At 47.5% G+C, this 12,262-nt stretch overlaps 1 protein-coding gene across 3 annotated transcripts in view; it reads right to left on the bottom strand.

Annotated features, from left to right (window-relative positions):
* Nucleotides 1-4,147: 4,147 nt before the first annotated feature.
* UNC13B (unc-13 homolog B) overlaps nt 4,148-12,262 on the bottom strand; it is a 214,242-nt gene continuing 206,127 nt past the window's right edge. For 2 of the 3 annotated variants that reach the window (XM_032635442.1, XM_032635443.1), the window contains 12 exons: nt 12,105-12,248; nt 11,708-11,785; nt 11,160-11,237; nt 10,830-10,918; nt 10,438-10,590; nt 10,189-10,312; nt 10,022-10,078; nt 9,759-9,839; nt 8,693-8,840; nt 6,234-6,326; nt 5,894-6,053; nt 4,148-5,729 (listed from right to left, as the gene is read on the bottom strand). In XM_032635442.1, the coding sequence (XP_032491333.1) occupies nt 5,444-5,729; nt 5,894-6,053; nt 6,234-6,326; nt 8,693-8,840; nt 9,759-9,839; nt 10,022-10,078; nt 10,189-10,312; nt 10,438-10,590; nt 10,830-10,918; nt 11,160-11,237; nt 11,708-11,785; nt 12,105-12,248 (1,491 nt within the window). In that variant the 3' untranslated portion in view covers nt 4,148-5,443. Of the gene's footprint in view, nt 5,730-5,893; nt 6,054-6,233; nt 6,327-7,136; nt 7,194-8,692; nt 8,841-9,758; nt 9,840-10,021; nt 10,079-10,188; nt 10,313-10,437; nt 10,591-10,829; nt 10,919-11,159; nt 11,238-11,707; nt 11,786-12,104; nt 12,249-12,262 lie in introns of all 3 variants that reach the window. The other variant, XM_032635441.1, reaches the window with a different exon arrangement.

The raw sequence follows: 12,262 nt of genomic DNA on the forward strand, positions 1-12,262 counted from the left end.
AGTCTCCAGTTTCATACCTTCCCACCCTCCACCTCAACCCCCCTTCAACTGACTATTCTTATCTTGCCAGAGTGAGTTATCTTTTTGCTTAAAAACCTACCATTGCCTTCAGGATAAAGTCTAAATTTCTCTTCATGATCTGGCCTCTGCTTACTTCTCTAGTCTTATCTCTCAACATCCTCCTACACAAAGCCAAATGTCCAGTGACATAAGCTACCTGCAATTCCCAGCTCATCACCAACTTTTTTTTTAAGCCAAGTGCCAAGTGCACATACTACTCCAAATTCCTAGAACTTCGTTTCCGTCTGTTTAGACCTGGCTAAGTTCTACAGTTAAGATTCAATTTACATCACCTTGCTCAGGAAGCCTTTCAGATGCCCCAAAGATGATGTCTTTACTATGAGCTCCCTTACTATGAGCTTCTATGTTCACTTGTATCTTAACATTTATACTTTAAGTTGAAGTCATCTGTCTCCTTTAAAGACCACATTATCCTTGAGGGTAGGGACTATATATCAACGCACCTCCAGTACCTAAAACAGTATCCAACATGTGGTATGTTCTAAATAAATATTTTTGAACGAAGAAGTGATGCCCTAGTGAATAATAGGAACCCTGATATCAGAAGTCACCCAACTTTCCAGTGACCTCCTACCTTACTCTGTTAAAAGCCAAAGTCATTACCATGGGCTCTGACTTCATCTCCTACTATTCTCCCCTTCATTCACTCAGTTCCAGCCACACTTTGAAACCATGACTGGAAAAATATTTCAGCCAAGGAGCCATTTAAGCATGTACAGGAAGGAAGGAACTAAAATATACTGAGCCTCCAGCATGTATCATGCCCTGTGCCAGGCACTTTCATGTGTCATATCATAGAATCCTCACAATCACTCCGGGAAAAGGCATTGCTCTATCGCCATTTCACAACTAAAGAGACTAAGTCTTACAGTAGATTTCTGAATTTGAACAGAGGGAAAACTTTATTGGAAAGAGTCCATAGTGGTAACTTTTCCTTCCCTAGATACCTTTTATGCTGGTTATTCTGTTTGCTCTGCCTCCTCCCAGCCAACTCCCTCTGCCCTGTTCTGGGAAGCTGACCTCTATGAACTACATTACCCAGACTACCTTGCCCCTGGGCTTCTTGAAGGTAGTAGCTGGAGACCAGAGGGCAAGAGGAGAAAGGTTAGGGCATTTATTTCTCTACTTCCATGCTGCCTTGTCTAAGTTCTTGCTCTTGTCAGGCAGTCCGTCTTTCAGATTGTAGTTCTAACTGGGCGCTGGTAACAACACTTCCCTTTCTTTCCCTTGAGGCGTAGGAGTGCTACTGACTCACCACTTCCGGGTTTCACCATTTCTTTCTAGTTTCTGTTAACACTGACCATACCTCTGTAAATCATCCTTTGGTTAAACTCTCTTCAATTAAATTCTTTTGAATGCACAAACATTTTCTGCAAGGACTCTGACTGATACACTAGGAAAACAATAAATGGCATGTTATTCTTCTCCTTTGTTCTTACATTCATTCCATTTCCAGTATCTACAGTCAAGTCTCCTTCCTCTCTAATCTGAATCTTCCCATACTTCCATGTCTACATGGCCTTCTATGAAGTCTCTAAATACTCTATTACCTACAGAGCGACGCTGCTGTTACCGTTATTATGCTGAATCTAGTGTGACATTAGCACGCTGTTGTCCTTGCAGTTCTAAGACTGTTCAGCTTTGTTAGTCTGACCTTCCTGGCAGGGCAATAAGCTCATTAGGGGCAGGGAACTTTAGCAATTATAATTTCCAAACAAACATATTTTAGCTTGAAAGAACCTTAGAGTTTACCTTGTCTAACCACCTTATTTTACAGATGGGAAGGTTCAGGCTCACATACGGAAAGACTCTCTCACAGCTGTACAGTGGCAGAATTAAGTTCATCATCTAGGTTCTCCCTATTACTTCACCATGCTGTGATGCTGTGCTGGGTACTTAGTAGGCACTCAACATGCTGATAACCCACTCTTAAATTTATACAAGGGTTTTTGTTTTGTTCAGTGCTAGGCTCCATGCCTAGATGAGTACCTGGCACATATTATGTGTTCAGCAAATATTTATTGATTTTGAACAAGCAAGACACAGCAAGACAAGTTCCTTGGAAGTTATCAGAGCTCAGAGGATCATTTGTAATAATGACAATAATCCCTTATACATGTACAGTATAGTTTTCAAAGTGTTTTCACATTTAAATAAGCCCATTTGACCCCTCTGAAGTAAACATGGCAGGAATTCATAGTCCATTTAACAGATGCAAGCAACAGCCTCTGAAAAGTTAAAAGTCAAGGTCCCCTGAGGAGTATGTAGCAGGGCTGAGACTACTGTTCATGTTTTCTGCCTCCCACTTCAATACCATCTTCACTACTCCATGTTGCTTCTTCAGCTTAGCCATTCTGCTTCAAGATATGCGAGGTTCATTCACGGAGCTAGTCCAAATAGTCACAATGACTAGGTGAGTTATATACTTATGCCGATAGAAACGATTTTGCTTTTTAAAAAATCCACTATTAAAGGTACTTCTATTCTACTTCTGATTAGATACAGCCTGCAGAATACCCCCAACTCTCGATACTACAAGGCCTGCTATTTCCCACAGAGAGGAGGGTTGTGATCTATGCGTTCTGGAGTGAAGGAGACGGCACTTTTGAGACATCACTTCTGGTACAGACCAGAGCCAGGCCCTTTTAAAACCAGCTGTTCAAAGAGAAACAACGCCTTGTTCTTGGCCTGATCCCACCAGAGAGGAGTTGGCACACGATTTCTTCAAGATCAAATGCACCAGGAAACTAACTGCAGATATTTTGATTGAATTCTGTTATAAAAAACACTTTAATACAGATTTCACCCTGGGTTTTAGCTACTAGTATGATCTCTGATCCTAATCAGGGCATCACAGAAACCAAAGATAACCTAAACATATATAACATATATCCAACCTCTATGGATTTCAGTTTCCATTAAGAGCTCAAAGTATTGGCACAGAAAATTACCAAAAGTCTTATATCAGGGATCTCAAACTCAAGTGTCTACCACATACCAGGGAAATAATGTAAAGCCCAGAATGACAAAATAAGGAGTAATGGAGTCTATAATGAACTACAGAAAACTAATTTGCTAGTTGCTTCTCAGCTCCAATCACCTGTCACTTTGTGGGAATGTCAGCTAAGAGTTAATAGTTCTTCTGATTATTTCCTCAAAAGCTAGAAATACTCATTTTTAAAACATAAAATCTGGTTTTAAAAAGTTAGCTACTGATTCAAATCTGCAAGCCTTTTGTAAGCTAGTCAGCCAGAGTTTGACTTTTCCTTATGAAGTAGGTTTCTTGCTCCATATGACAGAGGAATGAGAGCAAATGTGCCACTTTCAAGTCAAATATGGTATAGGATTCATGGCTTCCCTCTCAGACAATCTGGATAGTGCTGGAAAAGTGGACAAAACTCCCTGAGTTAATGGGAATGTACCTTAGCTGGAGGTTTTGGGGGTATCTGCTTTATGAAGTAACCAGATAAATGGATGCCCTCTGGGAGGTATTTGGGGGATAAAGATCCCCTTTGCTAGGTATCTGGGCAGGTAAGTCCTCTCTGGAGCATCTAGGAAACCCGTATACTCAAATATGGGGATGCGGAGTACTGGGAGAACAGTTTACAAGAAAGTATGAAGACGGACAGCTGTTGGGAAGTACACAGTGCTAGGAATGCGAGATAGTATGGGGGTACAGTCTCTCTTCAGTGTTGGGAGGGAAAAGGCGATACCCTCTCCTCGGGCGCCACCTTCGGGCGCCTCTTGCTCACCATCGCTCCGCAGCCACCGACTCCAGCGACCGCCATCTTAACGCACCTTTGCGCACAGGTGCCCCGGAGCCACACGATCCGGGCAGAGTAGAGCCCCGCCTCCGGCCACGCCCCTCCTCCCTAAGCCCGCCTCCAACCACGTCCCCTTTCTCAGAAATCTGCCCCCTCTCCCCCAGCGGTTTGAGGCTCCACCACTTGGGGGTGGGTGGTGGCGGGTGGACAGCAGGAAGGGACCACTTGTCTAAAACCTATCATTATATAAGGAAGTCATTTCTACAGCTTTCCACACTTTAACAGAATTATCAGACCCCAAAGGCTGCTATAAGACAATTTATTACAGACTAGCCAATAATCTCTTGTAACAATGGCACATACAATAATTTAAAACAGCAAAGATTCCTAGTTTCTTATTTCATGTAATAGCCAATGGAAAATGCAGAGTCCTCAGGAAGTCCAAGAGGCTGCTACCGAGGTTATCGAAGGCCCTTCTCTGAGCAAGGGGCCTGGGAAGTCCACATGACCCTCTGGAAAAAGTTTGTCTCTGACCTCCCAGGGAGTGTTGAGGCCCCCCCTTCATCCAGCTGGTACAGAGGGATCACAGTCCAAGTTCCTTCTGTAGGGTTGAAGGTCTATGAGGGGAACTGCAGCTGACCTAGATGAAGGGGAGTGAGGACAAAGGCTGGATTCTTTCTGCAAGGGGGAGGACCACCAGAAGGCAGTGGCCATAGGTGAAGAGGACTCTTTCTATATTGATTTCCACAACTTTTGGCTTTGTTCAGGGCTTTTTCACGAAGAAAACACAGTCCTCTCTCCTGGATCCTTCAACTAGCTCTCAGGTGCATACACTTAAGAGCTTCTCATGTCCTGAAGCATCACTCCTCTTCCTAAAGGAGTGAGGTAGGGGGACTCATGGGCAGGTGGCCTCTGGTGCTTGGGTTCCAAAGAAATTCTGCTCAGGGCTCTGAAGCACCATGGGAACCTGGTTCTACTCATGACAGATAATCTGGGCAAGGGATTAGCAGAGCTCATTTCTGAAAGGTTTCTGGTTCAGTTTCAATGCCTTCTACTCACTTGAGCTACTCTACACCAGTAGATTCTGCTCAAGGGACAGGCTGAATTCTATTCTGTGTGCTCCTGCCCTGGCCATACTCCAATCCAGACCACAGGGCTCAGCAATACCTGTAGACTGAAACGATTACTTACCTAATTAGGCACAAGCTCCAGGCCCTCTAAACTTGTTCTTCTAATGATTGGTATGTACGGATTTAACTGGATAAGGTGTGGTATGGAGAGGGGTAGAGAAGGGTTGTGGGAGTGGAGGAACCTCTGCCAAGAATGGCTGACACTCTCAGAAACATCTACCCCTCTGTGGAAAATCTCCCTGCCTGGTAACCCCCACAGCCCAGCTCCCAGCATCACAGGCCTGCTGGTCAGGGACTCATGACCCTTTCGGTGCAAAGCCATACTCGCATCACCCCAAACTTTTCCTTCAACGTCCTTAACGGAATGAGTCAACCTCTTGACTACGAGGACCCTAAGATACACAGTAACTCCCATTAGCCCTGACTTGTGGAACTGGTGCCATCTGGTTGGCACAGGAGCCTAGGTGCTCAGCTCCCCTCCTCCACAGAACGAGACTCCGATTTGAGCTTCACAAACTCTCGGGCCACTTCGTCATTGCTCCTCTGAGACAGAATCCGGAGAATGGTCATGCCTGTCTCATCCATGTGGATCTTCCGGCCCAAGGGGCACCAACAGGCACAGCTGCCCTTGGCTGCCACGTCCCTCAGAGGCATCACAGCCAGCCCCAGAACACGATCCTCCCGGGCAAAGCAGTAATCCTTCACACATATTTGCAACTCATAGGCTTCTGGCCCCTCTTCATTTCCCAGGAGGCTGTGAGCACAGGGTAGATGGAAGGTGGGAGACCAGAGCTGAGGGCGTCCTCAAATGAATTCACCCCAGCTGCCATCCAGCCCATCCCTTCTCTCCCCTCTCAATTCTTACCCCCCAGATCAACCCCATCCCAGAGTCCTTCAGGCCCCCATCCCATAACTTACAAGTGAAATGTCTCATTGTACTTGGGGGCCCAGTTGTTGCTTTTTGACTTGGTTGTGAACTTCCTCTTCTTATCACTTTGGTGAGGGCCAACCATGGTTACTTCCACAAAGGGCCGGAACATACCGGCTGTCTGCCACTTGAGATCATTGGCAGCCACCACTGCACAAACATGGGAAACCTGTGAGAGATTCCATCAAGCATTCCCAGTTCTTGAGCCCCGGGTGGCATTCCCCTTGGAGGAGGGCTAAGCTGAAAGGCTGGGATAAGCAGTCCCTGCCTTTGACTGATGAGGCCACGGGGCAAGAAAAGGTCTGGGGTCTGTAAGCCCATGCCACTCACCTTTCACTGTGACCTTGTGCTCCCCAGTTCCAGGATGTGTAAACAAGTCCACCTGAATAGAGACTTCTCCCACAGGATCATCCACACCGGACCCTGAGGGAGAGACGGACAGATGATTCCCCCATTGGAGAACTTTAAGACTTTAGGCCTAATTATTCCAGGTAAAACCGTGGAGTTGGGAGGCTACTATCCTACATCCTAAAGCAAGAAGTAATCACCCACAGAAGCTATGGGGAAGTAAGTAATGGGAGAAGGAAAAGAACGGGGATAAAGAATGAGACTATGTATTAAAATACAAATCAGGGTGACAACATCTTAGGTGAAACCTCTTCCAGAACTGCACCTGGAATCTCTCAGGTTCCCCAAACCTCTCCCAGCCTGCAGAATTTTTCATTGAAAGTTGCTGGGAAAGGACAGTGCTGCCACCCTGTATTTTTGTCTGAGAATTATGTCCACCCCATGGTGTCTCAGCAGAACAATGCGGGTCCCATCTAGCCAAAAGCAGCTCCTTCCCACCTGTGGAGGCCCCTTCTTGGGAGGCTGCCCCGTACAGAATGACTTTTTCCTACTCAAACCTGGACCTCTCTGCAAACAGCTCCCCAGTCCCGCTGGCCAATTTTCAGCCTCCCCTCTGCAGAGGCCTCACTCTATTTTGGGAAAACACCAGTACCCTACACCCCAGATAAAACTTCTTTGTCCTTAGATGGAGGGGTGGGGGAATTCTGAGGACAGCTATTGTTAACCCTGTCTCAGACTGTATGAATACACTGCCCATCTCTGAAACTTGGGATAGAGCCTCTGAACTCTGATACCTGGTTCCCCCAGCCCCAACGTAAGCAGCTCATTCTACAGGTGACAGTGTTAGCCCATATTAGATTCACATCTGCATGGTATATAACGTACCCTTTTCCGGCTGAATGTCCTCATTAGCAGTAAACCTAATACCTTTCCCATCATGCACTGAGTGAGGACAGGCAAGTCAAGAGGTAGCAGCAGTAGGACAGAGAAAGAAGAATCAGTTAGAGGTCTAAGGAGTTAACAGCCATTCAGAGCAGCTCTACACATATTCTGAGGGAGCACAGAGATGGGGTAGGGTGGAGAGAGAGGTCAAAGAACTGGAGTCAATGCTTGAATGCTCCAAATTATACTTAACAGTTTGAAGATCAACCAAATCATGGACAGAAGCAGTAGAACATACAGAGAGAAGGTTTCTGAGACCCACAGGGCACAAAAGAGAAAGTTGTAGGCTCTAATTTCCTAGGCCCATAAATGATAAAGCAGTGCGTAAAAACGTACACTCACAGTTGCATCCTCCCTGCAGTTGCCACCCCTGCCTGCTGTTACTTCAGGTGTGCCCATTCGAGCCTCTCCTCATCTTTATATCTAGCTTAAAGCTCAATGTTTCCAAAAGGCCTTTTGGATTAACTCCTATCCTCCCTTATGTTACAGGCCTTTACATGTACTCAGCTCTGTGAAAGATCCCCGTCTCCTTGAGCAAGGATCATAACTTCTTTTGCTCTGTCTTCTTCTCACTCTGGACTTGAAATAAGAACATACAGGGAAAACGGAGCAGTATTGCAGGTCCCTTGTATTTTTCACCTTCCATCAACTCTATTCTAACTGCTTAGATCCCTCTTCCCCTCTGGGTCAGCTCTGTGCTCCAGATCCACAGCTCAGTAAGGCCTAAGCCTTCCCACTCCCGCCTCCACCAGGTTCACTCCTCCAGGCAGCATGCCCAGGTTTCCCTGGAAGGAGCAACAACAACTGTGCCTTGAAGGTCCTTTCCAGGAGGACCTTCCCAGGGTGAGGGTCAGAATTTCAGTCTGAGCCATGTCTAGGCAGATGTGTTTTGTTATGAATGGGCCTGCCTGGAGGCAGGGAGGGGTTCTGAGAACTGGAAGTCACTGGGAGAAAATCAGCTGCCTGGGTTCCCTGTGCACTAGCATCACCCATGAGGCCAGAGTCTCAGCTCTGCAGAGCCCCATTATCCACACCCTCCCTTCAATTGCTCCCGTGGTTTGCCTCTCTTAGTCTTCTCCTCACCCACACTGGAGAATCTGGAAAGTCTTTTGCTTTCTCTCCCCTGGACAGCTTCCAACTTAGGCTCCCAAAGCTATGAGTCTTCATGAGTGTCTCAACCACTCATTCTCAAGGCTTCCTCACAGATTTTTCCTACCCAACAGGGTATACTCCTTGAGCTCAACACACATGCCCTGGCCAGATGATGTCTGGGAAAAGAAAGCTCAGGCGCATTTCCCAGGTCTCTGTGGTTCTCCTATCTGGTTTGAGTGTGGGTTGGGGGTAAGTACTGGGATCCATCAAGAAATCCTGGTGTCTGAGTTTGAAGGGCTTTCTGAAGAAGTACTTGGATCCTCCCTGAGGGCTACAGGATACTGACTCCCTAGGGACAGAGATGCATCAGAGAGGGGAGGTGGGGACCCAAAGCCCTTAGGTCTTACCCTGGGCAATCTGTGAGCGCACAAAGGTCTTGATGAGTGTGTCTGTGGTCTGTGTGTACAGAGACAGGGCATAGCGTAGGGACTGCAGATCTGGGCTCTTCTCCAGGAATGTTTTCTTCAGCCCATTGCCTCCTGCATGAAAGTATTGCTGAAAGACAAGAATAACTGCTAACTGCTACTGCCTCATCCCCTTACAGAGAGGCAGCTCTCCAACAGTGTAACTCAGAGAAATGACATCTGAGCAGAGGCTCAGCGAAGATGCTGGAAGAGGATGGTGAGCCATTCAATAAACAGCAATATCAGGAATACCACACAGAGCCAGAGCCATAGTCTCTCAGGTGAAGAGTATTATTTGAATATCTGGCAGGAGTGGTAAGGGATGGCCACGTTTCTGGACATGATGCTTGAAGGATGAATCTATCTGGACAAAGATATGTGACAGAAGCATTTCAGGAAGAGAGTAGTCAGAAGTGTTGCTTTACCCCTGCGAATGCTTAGAGCACTTTATACCTATGGCATACCTCTCCGAAGTGCCCTAAATCACAGCCCACACGTACCTGCCTTATTTATCACTTTACCAGGTTATAAGTATCTTGATGCTAGGAACTATATCTGATTCTCTCTGCATCCTTCATAGTGTATAGTGCCCAGAACACATGTTGCCTGGTTGAATAAATGAATGTGTAATAGGAAAAAAAATCCTTCGAAACCCCAAATGATCTTAAACATAAGTGAAGAGGTCAGCCAGATATCGGGTAGTAGGATCTGGAAGATTAATTCCCAGTGGGAAATATTCATGAATGACAATGAGGTACAAAGTGAACTAAACTGTCCGCAGAACCCAAGAATAATGTTCTAGGTCTGTGGCGATTCACCCGAGACCACACAGGAGGTGCCTTTTTGGTTGGTCCCCAGCAGGAATACGGAATAGCAGAGAAAGATATGGACACAAAAATCACTCTCTTCTGGATGTGGGGTGGCAAGAGCCCGAGGGACACCTAATCTGGCAGAATGGAATGCCAGGACCAAGTGGTAGTGATTGTCTGGAGGAGGGGGAGGTCTCCACCTTGATGGTGTCCAGGGCGAGGTCAAGGACAGCACACTGCTTTGGAGTGAGACTCCGGGTTTCTTCTCGTGCCATGTGGTCCTAGAACCCCAGAGAAAGCAACAGCATCAGGACAGCTTATGGCTGTCATCAAAGTCTTTCCCCCACCTGTCAGCCACAGCTACATGTTCCTCTCCTTCCCCTCTGTTTCAGTCTTCAAAGCTCAAATTTCCTTCCTTCCAAGCAACCCCCAGCCTCAGAAGGACCCCACACATCCAGAGTACCTTGAGTTTGGAAAGGTGGCTCAGCTCCTTGGCAGCAGTGAAGATCAACTGGGTGCCCTGGGCAGAGAGCGAATCAGTCAAAAGCAGAGAACTCCAAACTCAATCAGGAAGCATGGAGCAGGTTTAGGGAGACACAGCAGGACGAAGTGGAAGGGAGGTGTCCTTACCGTCTGGTCAGTAAGTGGGGGCAGAACAATCATCCTCTCCATTGTATTCATTACCACCCGCCAGAGCTCCTTCAGTACCCGCTTCAGGACCGTCTTCTCACACACAGTGGCAAAAAGTGTGAGGCTGCAGGACCAGGCAACAGGTAAGGATGGGGTAAGTGCTTGAGAGCTCCCCCTCCCTGAGAGGCTCCTCTGTGACTGCTTCTACCCTGTTCATCCCTAAAGGACAGTCCTCAGTGCTGTACTCACTTGCCATCCAGGAAGTCCATGAGGGGCCGGAGCACACCATCTGCATCTTGAGTCACTGAGGCCCGGGCGCTGGGGGATGCATTCCCTGGGCCCCGCACCTGGCCCAGGATGTCGGCCATTTGTTGAACACACTCATCAATCCGCACCTGGAAACTACACATGTGCCCACAGTGCAGCCCTCCCTGCCCCAAATGCACACTGTCCCTAAAGCAGCACCAGCTATTTGGTCCCACTCCAGCATACTCATGGTGTAGCTCCAACAGGGACAGCCAGCAGGAAGAGGGGGAAGATCCACATATGTGCAGCTGGATGGATGAGTGTGGGGCAGGGGATCTGGGACTGGCCAGGCACCACACCTGGCTCTGAGGGCTGTGTGTTCTGGGGCCACCGACCTGTTTCCAAACACCATGCTGAGCTCATCCAGAACCGTATTCAGTTTCACCTGCAGCTCCTTCAGACTGTCTGCAGCTTCAGGGTCCAACTGTATCCACAGGAGGCAGGCTTGGCTAAGCTGGTTCTCTTATGCCTTCCTCCCTTCCTGTGCCCCCACTCCTCCCTCCTAGGGCCTCTACCCCAATGCCTACTCAAATCTCTCAGCTCAAACCACTCCAGACCCCAAGCTAAACTCCTGGTCTATACCCAGTCAGGAGAGGGTGGAGTTCTGTGGCCAGGGAGCTCAGGAACAAAGGGAAAGTACAGCAACCCCAAACCTTAAGACTTACCTCCTTGCCTCCCATGGCCTCAAACATTTTCTCCAGCTGGACCCTCAGTTGCTGCATGTTGTTCATCAGGATGCAAGGCTTTGGGGACAGAGGGAGGTGTTGAGTTTGGCTCCATTCAGCACAGGACTCATCAGGCTAGAGCCCCTCCCTGTCTCACATTACTCCAAAAGCCACAGGGAATTTACAACACATATTACATGTGTCTCTCCCTAAGCACTGAGATCTAGAACCAATGCAGACAGCTCTCCTTGAATGAAGACTAGAAGCAAACGTTTCTGCTTTTAAGCTGGGTGGGGAGCCCCAGGTGTTCATGGGATTACCCTTTATAACTCTCTGAATGTATTAAAAAGAAAGAAAGAAAGACTAAGCAAAGGCCTAGCTCAGTAGAGAATAAACTACCAAATGGAGGCACAAAGGAACTCCTCATCAGGTTCTTATTATTTTGTGGCATAATCTCAAGCACAGCCCTGCTGGGAATCACAAGTCAGGAGAATCACCCCACCCTTAGCTCTGAGGAGAGCTTCAAAAGCAAAAAGCCTAACCCTCACCATTTTCTCCTTTGTGCAATAAGCTGGGAAGTTCTTTGATAAGATGTCTGCATATTCCATCAGCACCTTCCCGATGGTCTGAGAAAAGAGGAGAAAAGGAAAGGAGAGGGAACCCTTAGCTCTACCCACAGGGATCTTACCTGAGGTTGTACTTCTCATCCCAGAACAGTAACAACAGGTATGCAAAGGGGAATGTCAAAGTAAGGCACAAATCTCCCTCTCAACCCCAGAACAGCACTGAAACAAACCCACCTGTCTGCCCCAGACTCAAGTAAAGGAGAATGGGGTAATGCCAGGCTTAACCCAAAGGCCATCACAAAGAGGGGTTGAGCTCAGGCCTGTGGCTAGGCTGTGATGTGATGGAGGTAAGGGGGGGGGTAGGGAAGGTCATGGTCACCTTAGCAAATCTCCTCATGTAGTGGGCAAGGATGTTGGGGTCTGGGCATTCCAACTTCCGGATGATCTCAAAGCTCTGATTGAGCTGTGTGAAGACGTCCACCACAGAGCAGGAAAAGAGTGCGTGCTCTGATGTCTGCTGGAACTAAGGAAGGCCAC

This window comes from Phocoena sinus, chromosome 6 (assembly GCF_008692025.1).
Source record: "Phocoena sinus isolate mPhoSin1 chromosome 6, mPhoSin1.pri, whole genome shotgun sequence".
NCBI lineage: Eukaryota > Metazoa > Chordata > Mammalia > Artiodactyla > Phocoenidae > Phocoena > Phocoena sinus.